Consider the following 14,728-nt stretch of genomic DNA (forward strand, 5'->3'; position numbering starts at 1 on the left):
AAAGACAATAGAGGACAAGATGTTGTGTGTAGTGTCACCCACGTGCTTCTGCACCACTATTGTCTGCTTTCCTTCCCTGGGAGAGGGGAGACGGAGGGGTGAAAGCAGGAGGAGGAGGAGGAGGAGGAGGATGTGGGAGGAGGAGGAGGAGGAGGAGGAGGAGGTTTTCTGACTGCTGTGTGTGCATGTGTGTGTGTGTGTGTGTGTGTGTGTGTGTGTGTGTGTGTGTGTGCGTGTGTGTGTGTGTGTGTGTGTGCGTGCAGCATGTGCACTGAGAAGCACAGACGGCTCGTGGTAATTTGATGTGTGTCCCCGGGGATGTTTGATGGATTAATGCTAAGCAGCTCCCTCTTCCAAACGCACCACCTGATCTTTGGGGCTCGTGCCCCACATATAAAAGGCTGCAGTAGTGCTGAGCTCAGCTAGACCAGACATCTCTCTCTCCCTATCTCTCTCTCACTCTCTCTCTCTCTCTCTCTCTGCCTCTGTTTCCATCTTCATCCTCACTGTCCTCAGCTTTCTCTCTCCTCTCTGCTGCTTTCACTTACATCTTCTTTTCCCTCTTCCTTCTCTAGCTTTAAACCATCACCAGGATTCTTTTTTTTTTTTTTTTTTTTAAACCTTTTTTTTTCCTTCTCCATCCCTTCTGTTGTTTGGCCCATCCAAGAAGGCCTCCTCCTGGAAGCACTGCTCTCTTCTTCTTTCAAACCATCAAGGCTGTTTTGACGTTTTTCTATGAGGCTCTAGCGATCCGGTTTGTCATCAGGGTGAACAAGATGCCACGCTCCTTTTTGGTGAAGCAGCCGAAGGTTCATGACTTCTCATCTTCCAGCTACTACCACCACCAGCAGCAGCAGCAGCAGTGGGACGACTCGTACACTGTGACACATGCCATCACTGAGTCGGCCACCAACTTGGCGGTGCGTTTGAGCGAAAACGGTAAGTTCAGCGTCAACTTTTCTGCTGATTTCGGCTGATTTTTAGCTTCATATTCCGTCGTTTTAGGGATGATCCACATGGTCCTTTTTTATGAGATAGTGAGCATGCATTCATGCAGCAGTGTTTACATTGTTGTTGATGTTGTCTCTGCTATATAATCGCTCATGGAAAACCCCCTTAAAGCCCCCCCCCCCCGCAGGCATCGCATACCCCCCCTTCTGTACGCTTCAGGACTTTTGTTTTGTAACTCGTGCGGATGCTAAATAGTATTCAGGTCACGCCGGCTCAATCTGCTTAACACTCAAACCAGATCACACAGCAGCCTCTGGCTTTAATACTATTGTGTACATGAGTGATGAGATATATACGTGCGCACACGGGAAAATCTGATGCAAGCTTTTGTCAGGTCCAACTAGAAAGAAAGGAGGAGAGAGAAAACTCGTGAGAAAGCAGATCGCCACATGGGACTGTGTTGTCCTTAGATGGTGCAGTTGCCCTTGAGTCTTTCCTCTTATCATCCAAGCTCCCCCCCCCTCCTCTTCCACCCCCCCCCCCCCCCCCCCCCCCCAACTCGTTCATCTCTGCATCTCTCTCCATCTGATCCTGCAGGATGTTAGATAGCCACAGGGAGTAGGATTGCAGCAACACAATCCATACGTGGAGCAGGGGAGAGGGAGAGGTGATGGAACGGGGTTTTTTTTTTTTTTTTTTAGAGGATGGGTATTGACTGGAAAATAGAGAGTGCTGCAGGTAATTCAATAAAGTGCAACATGAGCAGTACAGTGGCAGACAGTAGGGTTTCATCCTCAGGATTTCTACACACAGGCTGGAGGGGGAGAGAAGAAACAATGTGTGTGTGTGTGTGTGTGTGTGTGGCTTTGAGAAACATCCAAAGAAATGTGTGCTTTGAGTAGACCCCCCCCCTCTCTCTCCCCCCCTTTAAAAACCACCAGCAGCATCACAGATCTTGTGTTTCGAGTTGAATAATTTGTCCCCCAGATTTAGGATGCCAGCTGTCTGCTTCCCTTTGTGTTCCAGTGTGTGTGCATGTGTGTGTGTGTGTGTGTGTGTGCGTGTGTGTGTGTGTGTGTGTGTGTGGCGTATGGGGTGGTAGAGGAGGGGCTCAATATACCATTGACTGCTGCTGTTAAGATCAGACAGAAAACCCTCCGCCAAGCACACACCCTCCCTTCCTCCTTTTTTTTTTTTTTTTGTTTGTTGCCAAATCGCAGTCCCCCACCTGTCACTCAATCTCCGCCTTACTTTCCTCATGCATACTCAGAAAAAAGAGCACAGATGGGGAATGATCTGATTAAAATGATTTAGTGATTGAGGGGATTTTCGCTGCTTGCCGAGACGCTCTGTTTTGATCACCCCCCCCCCCCCCACCCCCCTCCCCTCTTGCAACCCCGTCACAGAGTCAGATGTGATGCTTTTCCGCTGGTGCGACAGGTGGATTTAGAGCGAGTTCCTCTCGGGCTGTTTTGTCTCTGTCAGCACATTGTGTTTTTTCCTCTTATGGTAGCACTTGTTGGAGCCAGTTGAGGTATTGATTAGGGGCAGAACTGTGCACCAAAGACTCATTAATATTTCATCCCTGAAGCTTGCTGAACCTGGCACTTACAAATAGCTTCCGGTATAGGTTTCATATTGATTAGAGGGCACTTTTCCTCAAAGGTTACCGAGACCATCATGAGGTGTTCCATTACTTTAATAGAAAACAGAAACAACTGTGAAACGAAGGTATTAGGTACTGAACTAATGGAGCTAGAGCTGCAACCTTTGATCAGCAAATTGCATTGATGTATTAAAAGAAAAATCAATCACCAGAGTGTTAATAATTGATGAGAGATTCAAGCTTTTTAAATGTTAAAAGAATTTGCTTCTTTGTGTCATTTTGCAAGGACGTCACTTTGATTTTGATGAGCACTATTTTGGGATTAATCACAAGATAATCAGCAGGTTAATGAATTACAAAAACAAATGTAGATGGTGGCAATTAAAGTTACACATATGAACCTTTAGCTAGGTTCTTTTGGATAGCAAAGTGGCTCTTTTTTTACCGTAATTATATAGAATGCGTTCATGCTTCATCCTACATGACTGAAAACTACTTTGCCATTCTCTCTAATTTTTCCTTCATTAAACTTCAACGTTCTGCTTATTAGGAGTGTAGTTTCCGTCCATGACTGATGATCTCGATATCTCAATAAGCTTTGCTCAGTTTGGGTTTCTTGCCCCAAAAATGAGCAAAAAGCATGTTGGTGGGAGGGGGGTTGGTAATTCATGAACAACGACTTCCTAACCAGCTATGAAGAAGCAGTAGATGGAGGAAAACTCCTGCAAAATCCCCCTTTGTGGAATTATTGACGATAAATTCTGAAGACCCACACTCTGATTTCTGGTGGACAAATTTAAAACCCTTACCTCAGTGTGCAACCTTTTCAACGCAGTATTGCCCTTTTTTTATTCATCCTAATTCTGCGTATCGTAAATATATGCAAACTTTTGTGTTTTTGGACGTTTGAATAAATGACTCAAAAACCAAAAACAAACCTAGAAGACTGACTATTGCTGTGTTGTCATTTTACTGCCTATAACCTCTATTGGTTGGATGAAGGGATCACAGCGTGCAGATAGAATAAGACCACATTTTCCACTATAAAGTATCGCAGTCGATATAAAAAAAATGTTTTAGCAGAAAGATAAAACGGCTTCGTCGACAGGGGAAGTATAGAAAAAAAGTTCCTGTAGCTGTTTGTATAAAAAGTGTAACAAACAACATATTAAATAATTGTTTTTATCGTTTTCCAGGCTACATCCACGATTACATAATCCCCTCAGTGTTGTCGAGCACAAAGGAGTCGGGTCATGGGCAGACCGGGCTCTCCACGGAGCCCCTGTACTCCCCAGGCGGCAGCGTCGGTGAAGAGTTCTCCGACCACGACATGGAGCATCCGGACAGCCCCGTCTCCAGCGGCACCCTGGAGTCCGATGTCAGCGGCCACGAGTTAGAGTCGTGCGGCATCAACGCCTTCCTCGTCTCGGATGGACGCTCTCGCCGGCGGTCCAACAAGCGGTCACCCTGGAAAGCCGGCAGCCAATCGGACAGCGGCGAGGATGCCGAGTCGGCGGACAGCAGCCCCGCCAAGGGGGCGTCCAAAGGGCGCCACATGTGCGGCGAGTGCGGCAAGTCGTACGCGACGTCATCCAACCTGAGCAGACACAAGCAGACTCACCGCAGCCTGGACAGCCAGCAGGCCAGGAAGTGCAACACGTGCCACAAAGTGTACGTGTCCATGCCGGCGCTCGCCATGCACATGCTGACCCACAACCTGAAGCACGAGTGCACGGTGTGCGGGAAGGCCTTCAGTCGGCCGTGGCTCCTGCAGGGCCACATGAGGTCCCACACCGGGGAGAAGCCGTTCGCCTGTGCCCACTGCGGCAAGGCGTTCGCCGACCGCTCCAACCTGCGCGCCCACATGCAGACGCACTCGGCCTTCAAGCACTACTCCTGCAAACGCTGCAACAAAACCTTCGCCCTCAAGTCCTACCTGAACAAGCACTACGAGTCGGCCTGCTTCAAAGGTCACCAAGGAGACGACGACGACTGCAGCTCTGAGGACTGATGAAGAAATATCTTTCTTTTCGCTTTTCTACACTTTTTTCATAATTCAAAACATCAAAGTCAGAGAAAACGTCTCTTCTCTTCTCGTTCTCAGGCTTGTCACATGCATGCATCATAATCCTGCCTTTTTGATAAGCAATAACCTCACTTTAAATTATTCAGGAATCATGTATGAAACCCATAAAAGTCAGTATGTGAAATATTTTATATCGGTTTTTTTTATATAAATTGAATTGCAATAATTTAAATGCCAGTGTTATTTTCTATGCCGATGACTAGCTCTTAATTTACCTCAAACTGTTTCTTATTTGTTCAAATGATGAATTTGCCGTATTTATTAATTTATTTAACTATTTATTTGCCAATGTTGAAAATTATTTATTTATTATTGGTTGATGTATTCGTGAATTTTAACATGGATTTATGAGAAAAGCCATGTATTGGATTTGTTGAAAACAAAAGCCAAAATATATTCTGACTCTCTATATTTCTCTGTCTGATCAATTCGGTGATGACAATAAAACTGATTAAAATCAATAACGGCTGAAGCTTCGTTCGTTTGCTCGTGTCTGAAGAAGTGCCCTGTGATTGACTGACAAACAGTCCAGGGTGTAACCCCGGCTCTCGCCCAATGACAGCTAAGGATCAGCTCCAGCCCCCCTTGACCCCGAACAGGATAAGCTTTATAGATTATGGAGGGATTGGACGGTATCACTAAATTTAAACAAGAACAATAATGCTTTCACCTTCACAAAAACAACTAGATGTATTTCCTTTTTATTCACATGCCTGTCTATCAAATGCCAAGCAGACATTTTTTAAATAAGTCACATTTTTCCACATGTCACATCCAGATCTTATCTGCAAACTGTCACTGCTTCATTGCTTGAAAACTGGTTAGTTCAGACCAAAAGGCGGGTGTGTCATCTCCCTTATGTAACTCGTGAAAGTTTGTCCACACTATCATTGTGCACTGGTTAAAGGCTTTATATGTGATTTTTGATCCAGCAGATGTCGCCCTTGAGCACCAGCATGAAACCAAAACAACTTGTGCAGCATTGTTGTGTTAGCATGCTAATGCTAGTGATCTTTATTGTCCTCCATCTTCACACTGCATGTAAATTTACCTGAAATGAGCGTGATCTAGAAACACAGTTAAGCAGTGAGTACAGTATGTTATTCTTCTTTTCTCTAGTCCCTCAGTTAAACAACTTTTATACACGAGGGGAGGAGTCAGCCGGCCGTCCAGGCGATGTAAACAAAGTGAAGATAGGACTCTGAAAACTCTGAAAACATCACAGACAGTGGGACTCGGGTATTACACCCATTGTAGACAGTCATGTCTCACAGAGTTATTTTCAGAGGATATACTTGATTTATATTATATTTAAGTGTGAAAAATCACAAATAAAGACTTTAAACGCAACCAGTGAATCTACACCACTGCAGATTAGTCAGCTCACCAAACACTTCTTCAAGTATTTTGTCTGGGAAGCTTGACTGCTTTTTCCACTTTATGGTCATCAGTGCCAAATGTGATGGCCTGTAAGCAAGGTCAGGCTCTGCTTTGTAAAATAATTTCTCTGATGAAAACAAACTACTGTGTTTGGTTTCAATCCTAAACCTCAAAAGCCTCTTTATTATTTTAGATATGTATTAAAGGGTCTGAGGGTCTAAGAGTGTTTCTCTTCTTTAGCTCCCACAGGCTTGAATACATGTACACAATGATTAAGTTAGTCAAGGGACAAAAAAGTTTAGTGAAGCAGAATAATATTTTCTTTCTTTACTAGTGTGATCTTGTGACTCTGCTTACGGTGCATAGATAAAGCTGCTACAGGTTCATCCTGGTTTCTGTTGGTAATGATCTTCAAAGTTAGAACCTCTAAATTAATCATAGGTTATTAAAAAGGTAGAAATCATAGAACATATTTCATTCCCTTTTAGCTAGTTACTATTGGACATTATTCCAGTACCTGCTGCGCCACATACCAAACAATCGGCAAACACGCTAGCAAGCGACAAACTGGTCGTTTAAACAATGAAAACTTTACAGCTCTGTTCATTTTGTCTGATACACCGTAAACTGTGTCTCCTCGTCTGTCCAAAAATGTCTGCTTCTCCCACCCACTCAACATCTTGATATCTCTGTCTTCTTTTCTTCCCGGATTTTTTCTACGCATTATCCTGTTTGACTTTTGGGTCCAAGCCCAGTACGGGAACTGTGGAGCAATCCCCGTTTTTTTTTAGTTTTTTTTTTTTTACCATAATTCAAAAGTAGATCAATGTGTTTGTCATAACCACCACATGAGATGCAAACCTTCAGCTGAGGGTGTCGGCAGCACCCATCTACAGCCTGCCCTCCTCCCACCATGCTGCCATGTTAGGAGGTTCCTTATGATCCGATCCCGCTCGAGCACAGAGCAGGATGTGCTCAGGGTCAGGTGTCATGAGAACTGGACTGCTGGTCCAGACACAACAAGGCCTCATGGGAAATACAAGAATGTGTCTCAGTAGACCAGTAGGCTATTTTCAGATACAATGGCCACCATTAAAAAGACATTTTGGTGTCTGATAGATCCATATACTGTACTTACAATGTGCACTCACAAACACAGACTTCAGGAAGAACAGGGTCAACCCGGCCTGATGGGAAGATAAAAATACACCACGCAGTGCGGAGAAAATGTTAAAGTGAGGCTACATACAAAAGGGGAACAGGAGCTAAACTTGAGATGATAACTGCTGGATGTGAAACTTCACAAAACCACTTTAATATGTCCGTGTTGTTCGTTAAGCGTGTCATCTAAGCAACCCTGATTGCACATTTTTATTGGTTAAGAAAACCTATAATTTATCAGTTATGCATGAGGGTGAAATTGTTGGAAGTCATTAACAGAGCAACAAAAATATGAATGTTTTTATGGATAGTGGAACAAGGAAACTCATTGACCGTATTTCACTGCACAAACAAACTAAAGCTATCAACATGGACGTCGATCACTGCTGCCATCAGTAACGGATGCGATGGGACAGCGGACAGTGAAGGTGATGCTTTTCGATTTATTCATTTATTTATTTTAAAGATTTATTTTTGGGCATTTTTTGCCTTTATTAGAGAGACAGGACAGTGGAAAGAGTCATACATCAGGGAGAAAGAGAGTGGGGAATGACACGCGGGAAAGGATCCACAGGTCGGACTCGAAACCCAGGCCGCCCGCCTGGAGGACCGCTTTTCGATTCATTAAAACAAGGTTTGCCTGCTACAATGAATTGTTCTCGTCTGTGACCGTTACTTTGTAATACCTCAGATATAGTCTGACTTTGGAAAGTTTAGCTTGCGCCAATCATAAATGTTAATGATACACTGAGTGGTGATTCTAGAGTCTGGTGGGGCCCTTGGCAACAATAATAACAATAATAACAATAATAATAATAATAACAATAATAATAATAATAATAATAATAATAATAATAATAATAATCTTTATTTATAGAGCACTTTTCAAAAACAAGTTACAAAGTGCTTTACAAGGACAGCAAACATAAAAACAGGCAGGTCATAGAATAATAAACAAGGCAAGATTAAGGAATAAAAATCACTTTAAAATATAAAATCCCTTTTAAAAGAACTTTAAAATACATACAATTATTTTAAAGGAATTCTAAAAAGTGAAAATAGTAAAACAATTTAAAATCAACAAAAATCAGGAAAGGCTCGCCGGAAAAAGTGTGTCTTAAGAAGGGACTTAAAAGAGATGAGTGATTCTGCTGACCTGATCTCCTCGGGCAGGTCGTTCCATAGTCTTGGAGCCCTCACGAAAAATGCTCCATCCCCTTTTGTTTTTAATTTTAAAATCAATTGGGGGCCCTCCAACCGGCGTCCATTACCATCATGTTTGCAAGTGTCCCGACGCTTACTCCTCATACTCTCTTTTTGTTTCTTTTTTCTCTTCTGTAGAAGGATAATTCCTCAAAATGTTTCTTTGTTGACTGTCATTGGCTAACTTTGGTTTTCACAGCAATAATGCACGTGAAAAATTATCAGGGCAACTAGAGTGAGTGCTGTCAGACGGGGCCCCCTTAGGGAGGTTTTGCACATTTTAGGCCACTTCTTTGGTTTAAAGTTTGTCAGCCCTCAGGGGCCCCCTCTACTGGTCTGGGGGCCCCAAACAGTTGCCTGCCTTGCCTGTTGACAAGCAACACCTCTGGATACACAAACAGATCTTGAGTATAGATGATGAAGCCCAGGATGTGACTTTGTCGGACGCTCAACTGATCAACTAATCATTCATCATGTACACATGCTCAACCTTCACCTAAATCCACACTAGGACAAAATGACAGATGAGAAATATACGGCTCACTTGACCTCTTTAAGCCCCATAAAAATAAGCCATCAAGCTGTACCGTACATGTCGGCAAACATGAAACTTCCTCCTCAGACAAAGGAGCGGGAGCATGACTGCAGGTCATCACTGCTTGCCAATCAACATGGAGGATATGGCCGCCGTGTCCAAAGCAGGTTGAATGACCTCGAGGCCCAAAACGGAAAAAAAGTCTTTTTATAGCCGCCTTGATCAGATCCCAAGCCTTGTCCGTTACATCATGTCAGACAATCTTTTTTACAGCCAACATGTCGATGTCTCTGCTGCGATAAACTCTGCTGACCCACAGAGGCCTTGTCTCAGAGAGGTCCCAGGTGACTCTTGAGGAAGCCGACAGACGTGGGCTGAAGGAACGCCGAGCCCCGGCCTGCAGGAACATTAAAGGCAGCGCTGGGCTTCTCCAAAAAGAATCATCGCGTGTGAGTCAACTTCCTGTATTGCAGGGGTTGACCTGATGTTCTGCCTGTTTTCGGGGTTCCCGTGAGAGATGATGACACACTAGTTCTAGCGGCCCCCTGGATTAAGAGACACCTGCTTCTCTCAGATATTAGCCTCGTAAAAAGTCGTCTCAGGGTGTTTGTTTTAGCTCAGGTGTTACCTCAAAGCGAAACGTAATAAAGTGTCAGCCCATAAAACAGAAGATTTTCAACATGTAGAGTTCTGGACTGAATCTCATAATGATGATGTCGCCTCATATAAACGGACAACTTGGAATCTTCAGATGTGGAAGTTGTAAAAATTGAGGCTTCAATCCAAACCAGAGGTAAAAACAAGCGGCGGATGTGGATGGAGGCCATTTGTTGAACTTTTAGTGACACGCCGGCCCACCTGTCCCGGTCGCTCAAAGTGTCAGAGCTGTGAAAGACGAGCAGAGTGTTCAGGAGGGAAAAAAGAGGGGAGAAAGTGAAGGAGCAAGACGGATAGACGAGTGTTATCTTCAGGTCACATTTAGGGTCAAGTGAAAGACAACACTGTTACAGAGGGTTACAGTAGCTTCGATCTGCAGGAGAAGCACCATCAGCTCCTGCGTTTACTGATGGCCTAAATGTCTCCATCGACAGACAGTGGAGTCAACATTTATTCCCATGCTTTAGGTTTAGTTCAACAATGTGGGAAAAAGAACTTCTCTACTTTCTTTGACAGAGTTAGATGAGAAGATTGACCAAACACGCAAGCGGACAAGATTAGTGTATTTTTTCAACTCGGCCTAGTGTGAGCACAGTTTAGATATAACACAGTGAAACACGTCCAACAAACAAGAGACAGACTGACAGTAAAGAGGTTCAGACGAGTCCACCTAAAGTCCGTCTCCTGGGGTTGCTACAAGTCATTTTTATTGTATTTATAGGAGGATTATATTTTGGCATGTGTTAATCTTTGTCCATAAAGTGATGTTGAATGTAAACCACATGAAACACACGATCGAAGAGTATTGACACAGCGATTTTTTGCGAGCCAGGTAACACAGACGTCAGCACATTAGCATCCTGGGAGAAAGAACGTCACAAACACAGGTGATCATTCAGGTGTGAGCTTTCTGTCTCGGAAATACCGACATTATGGTACAACGATAAAGACCTCTGATTTCTAGCAAAACTCCAAATGTTTGTGGCATTGTCTTTGGCAATACAATTTTAAATAAATAGTGTGTGAAAATAGAAATTGCTTTAATTCTTCTGTATTGGTAACGTTATTTGCACAGACATCGTGCAGTTCTTTTGGAGTTAATCCAGGATTTTTGTCTTTAACACATCTTTCCCAGGTTTTCTGATCTCTTAAACTCTCAAATGAAAAAGCCTAATATCTATCTTTTACAAGAGGACAGTTACAGGAAACGGGCTGTGTCGTCCCCACAACCACCGCCGTCCTCATTCATGCACGGCCTGCTCCGACCTCCAGCTCAGCGGCGAGGAAGTGTGGACAACAGGGACGCAAAGAATATTTCTTTCGGCATATTATCACATGTGCTCTTTTGTAAAGCGTCTCGAGATAACACTTGTAATGAATTGGGCGCTAAACAAATAATGATTGATTGCTTTATTGATTAATTGAAACTTGTTTTGCCCTGTAACCATGACACATACAGTGTAAGAGTTGATGAAGATATCAGATCTTGAGATGCAAGATAAGATCAAAACAACTTGAGGCAGTGTGCTCCCCTCGGCTTCACCCCCCCCTACAGTTGAGCACGGAGTGACGAGACGATGAGTGCACGCTCCGTCAGTGTTAGCCGTCTGCTGGGAGAAAAACGTGTGCTCAGATAACTTGACTCATCGGAAACAGCTGCACCGGGGAGAAAAGAGACTCCTCCCAACAGCCAGCTGCAGCCTGCTGCAAACGGCCTTTTTACCATTTATTTTTATGTAATTCTGCTTCATTAGACAGAGCGGAGCAGAATCCAACAGAGTGGTTTGAGTATTTGAGAGGGTTTCATCTACTCTACATGGGTACTTTATATGTAAGTACTATATAAGTAATAAGTAATGGTCCTATGACATCACATGGGACAGAGGACAGGAGACAGTTTATTATTTGGTGCAATGTCTTTTATACGACTGTACTATTCTGTTTTTATTATACATGGATCTCATCATTTTGTAATTTTTCTGCAAAATTGCATCAATAAGCTAACATGCAGATCGAGGCAGATGTGCAGGAACGCAAACTAGTTGGAAACTGGCAAGTATAAGTCGACAGGTTGACACTTTGGAAAGCAAATGGTATGAGTACAATTATTACATTTTTCAAATAAATGATAAATGGACTTGAGCTTGTAAAGCGATTTTCTAGTCTTCTGACTCCTCAAAGTGTTTTTACGCCGCAGGTCACACCTACACATTCACACTCTGATGGTAGAGGTGCTAAAGTGACCATCAGAAGTAACCAATCACATTCATTTACATTCATAAGCCGCCAACGATCTTTCAGGATCTTGCAGGAACAGTCCTTTTTAGCAGTATCATCCAACAATACTCACAATTTAGTCAACACACTCCGTCAGGGCTGTAATCCCCCCCCCCCCCCCCCCCTCATCAGGAATTTAGTGGCATTCCTTAAGGTTGATGTAGGGGCCGAGGGGTTGGGGGGGTTAAAGTATTTACGGTTCCAAACTGTGAAGCGCTGGCGGTGCTGGGGGAGAGAGAGTGCAGCGGGGTCGTGTTGCTGGCTGGCCACGCGTGGTAAAACACCATGGTGTCCCGCTTTATGAGCTGAACCAGGGTCCACACAGGTCACTGTTGTTGGTGCAGCTGAGCTGGGGTCCAGGGGCCGCCGGGGCCCCCGTTTTGATGTGTCGAGGGGTTGTGTTTGTAAAAACAGGCCCTTTGATGACACCCTCTCCCTTTTCCAGCAGTCGGCCCCTCCCTCCCTCCCTCCCTCCACCAGCTACGCTCAATCTGGAAGCCATTTGCTTTCTTTCCACGGGGAAAGTTCAGGCTTGATCACCTCCAGCATCTGCTGAGTGTTTATTTACCCACAGCACTTCAGCCGTCAGACAAACTGACACAGGGCAAACACAGAGTAACGCATCACACACAAAACCCACTGAGCACAGGAGCCAGCACAGTGAACACATAATACACTTTGTTTATGTGCATGCATCTTAAACTGGGAAAGATCCTCATAGCATCACAGTCCCTGCAGTCTCAAAGAAACATTCTCAGCCTGATCATGTGGTGAACAATAACGTCTCTACATAATGAAGTACATGACAACATCTCGATATTTGAATCCCCTTCGATTCTCTTGAACGATAAGAATTGGGCATTTACATTCACAACTTTTTCGGGGTCGTGACAGTTTCTGTGACTCAAAGAAGAAATGTGGAGAAACTCTGGCAAAACTGAGGCCGATTGTGAAAGGAAGTCCAGAATCTGAGAGGAGGAAATTCCAAAGTGCTGATCTGTGTGACAAAGTCTGCAAGGTGCACGACCGCAAGTCACACAAACATTGTGAGATTTAATGCTGTGTGTCGAGCCTTTTAAAAAAAAACTTTCTAGTCCATTTAAGCTGGTGTAACACGCTGAAAATGCTTTTGCATATTTTCATTTTTTTTCTGTCATTTTGTTATATCAGTGTGTCTAGTTAAACTAATTTAATTTCCAGAAGTATAATTTATATTTCTAAGATCATCAGTAAAAGAAAACAAAGATATAAACAGTAAATACTGTGTGTGTTTTATCTACCTTTTAAGATTAAGACGCTGGCCCTTTAAGGGAGGCTCAGTGAAGAAGACACAGAGGTGTGCGTAGGCTGAAAAACTAAGCTTGTGTAAAGCTGTGGGGCATTTCTTTAATAAAAGTTGCTAAAAGTGAAGATGGACGAGTTCTGACCGGTTCATTTCAAGGGTGCAACATTACCTTAGAACTTCTAAACAACGTGAAAAACAATGTTCCTGCAAAACAAATGAAAAGACGTCACTCTGAATGCCTCAAAGGATTATTAGGTTGAGTCACATATTGGTGGATGATATAGTTTGGGATTCAACATCAAAATATTTTCAGCTAGATGCTCTTAAAGTATAAAAAATGAAATGATGTATTGATTCAGAGAAATGACCCTCTTATTGATCTGTTATTATTATTATAATTAAATACACTCATTTATTAATCCATCATTTGTAGAGAAGAGGCAGGGGTAGCGGCTCAGAATGGAAAAAGTGACACTGGGATCATGTGACATGCAGTGTAACCACTCCATGTGCTCCCATTAAAGATTGTTACTGGTTAAACTGGGCTCTACGCTGCTTCACTTTCTATCTGCTGCTGGGCGCTTCAGTCCGTCTGAACACTTCTTTACATTTTATTAACCTCTGATCACAAATACTCAGTTTCCTGTTTTTAGGTTCACTTGACTGAAATCCCTTCAAGGGTCTTAAAGTAATTAGGGGAAATAAAATAGACGTTACAAAGCATGTACATGTATGTCTTCTGTACCCCAAAGAGAGAGTAGTCTGACCTTTTTTTGGGGGCAGCAGCCTTTTGCCTTTTTTTGCCAAATGAAGAAAACCATAATTCTGTTTTTAGGGCTGAATCAGGGCTTTACATTCCTCCAAATCAATGCAAATCTTTATATGACATCTAAGTGATTGCCCGGTAGCTCATCTTCACTTACAAACAGCAGAAGTTTTTAATTAACAGAATAAAGTTTATTGTTTAATGCAAAGTGTATCCATGACTAAAGTTTAACATCAGGCATGCACGTCCTGCAGGAACACAATAGAGCGTAACCAGAAGCTGAGAATGTGTCAAACATCTACAACCTGCTCCTGCGTGCTTCATGTGTCATAAGGCCCAATCAGCATAATACGACCTGATCTGTGTTTGTGGGAAAGAAGAATCATCCACTAGAGCTTCAGCAGTCATAAGAAGCATCCAGGAATCCAGAAAAACAGTCTGTGTGGAGAAAAAGAGTGGAACAAAATCTCCCATAATGCAATCCTGGAACTCGTCATCTAACAATGAGTAAATCTATCAAGCAGCAACCTCTGATGTTGAAAAATGAAGCCAATGTTGAGGTGCAAAAACTGCAATACCTCCTTAGTTTGGTTAAGCTGATGCACCAGATTCTCTGAATATTGCTCAGAGCTCATATGTGAGAAACAGTCTGCTCTCACAAAGCTGCTTTATCTTAAGCTGCAAATTAAAAGGTCACTGGCAACCAAACAGAGGTCAAAACATGAATCATACGTCATCTGTAGCAGTTTCAATCGATCGCTGCATAAAGCCAAGGATAGAGTTTCTAATGTACCATTCACCTGACACTCTTCAGCAACTGC

General features: G+C 43.2%; 1 protein-coding gene across 1 annotated transcript; it reads left to right on the forward strand.

Moving 5' to 3' along the window:
- Positions 1 to 282: 282 nt before the first annotated feature.
- On the forward strand, positions 283 to 5,120 carry LOC132977099 (transcriptional repressor scratch 1-like). The gene is made up of 2 exons (XM_061041498.1): positions 283 to 939; positions 3,754 to 5,120. Exons 1-2 carry the CDS (start codon positions 777 to 779, stop codon positions 4,566 to 4,568), a joined length of 978 nt encoding a protein of 325 aa, XP_060897481.1. The 5' UTR covers positions 283 to 776; the 3' UTR covers positions 4,569 to 5,120.
- Positions 5,121 to 14,728: the final 9,608 nt, after the last annotated feature.

The sequence above is a fragment of the Labrus mixtus genome, chromosome 7, assembly GCF_963584025.1.
Source record: "Labrus mixtus chromosome 7, fLabMix1.1, whole genome shotgun sequence".
In the NCBI taxonomy this organism is placed as follows: domain Eukaryota; kingdom Metazoa; phylum Chordata; class Actinopteri; order Labriformes; family Labridae; genus Labrus; species Labrus mixtus.

What these genes read in the sequence shown, in the direction of transcription:
- LOC132977099 (XM_061041498.1), top strand. Translation starts at nt 777, where the DNA reads ATGCCACGCTCCTTTTTGGTGAAGCAGCCGAAGGTTCATGACTTCTCA. An exon ending in GGTGCGTTTGAGCGAAAACG is followed by an intron (nt 940 to 3,753) that starts GTAAGTTCAGCG and finishes ATCGTTTTCCAG; the next exon opens with GCTACATCCACGATTACATA.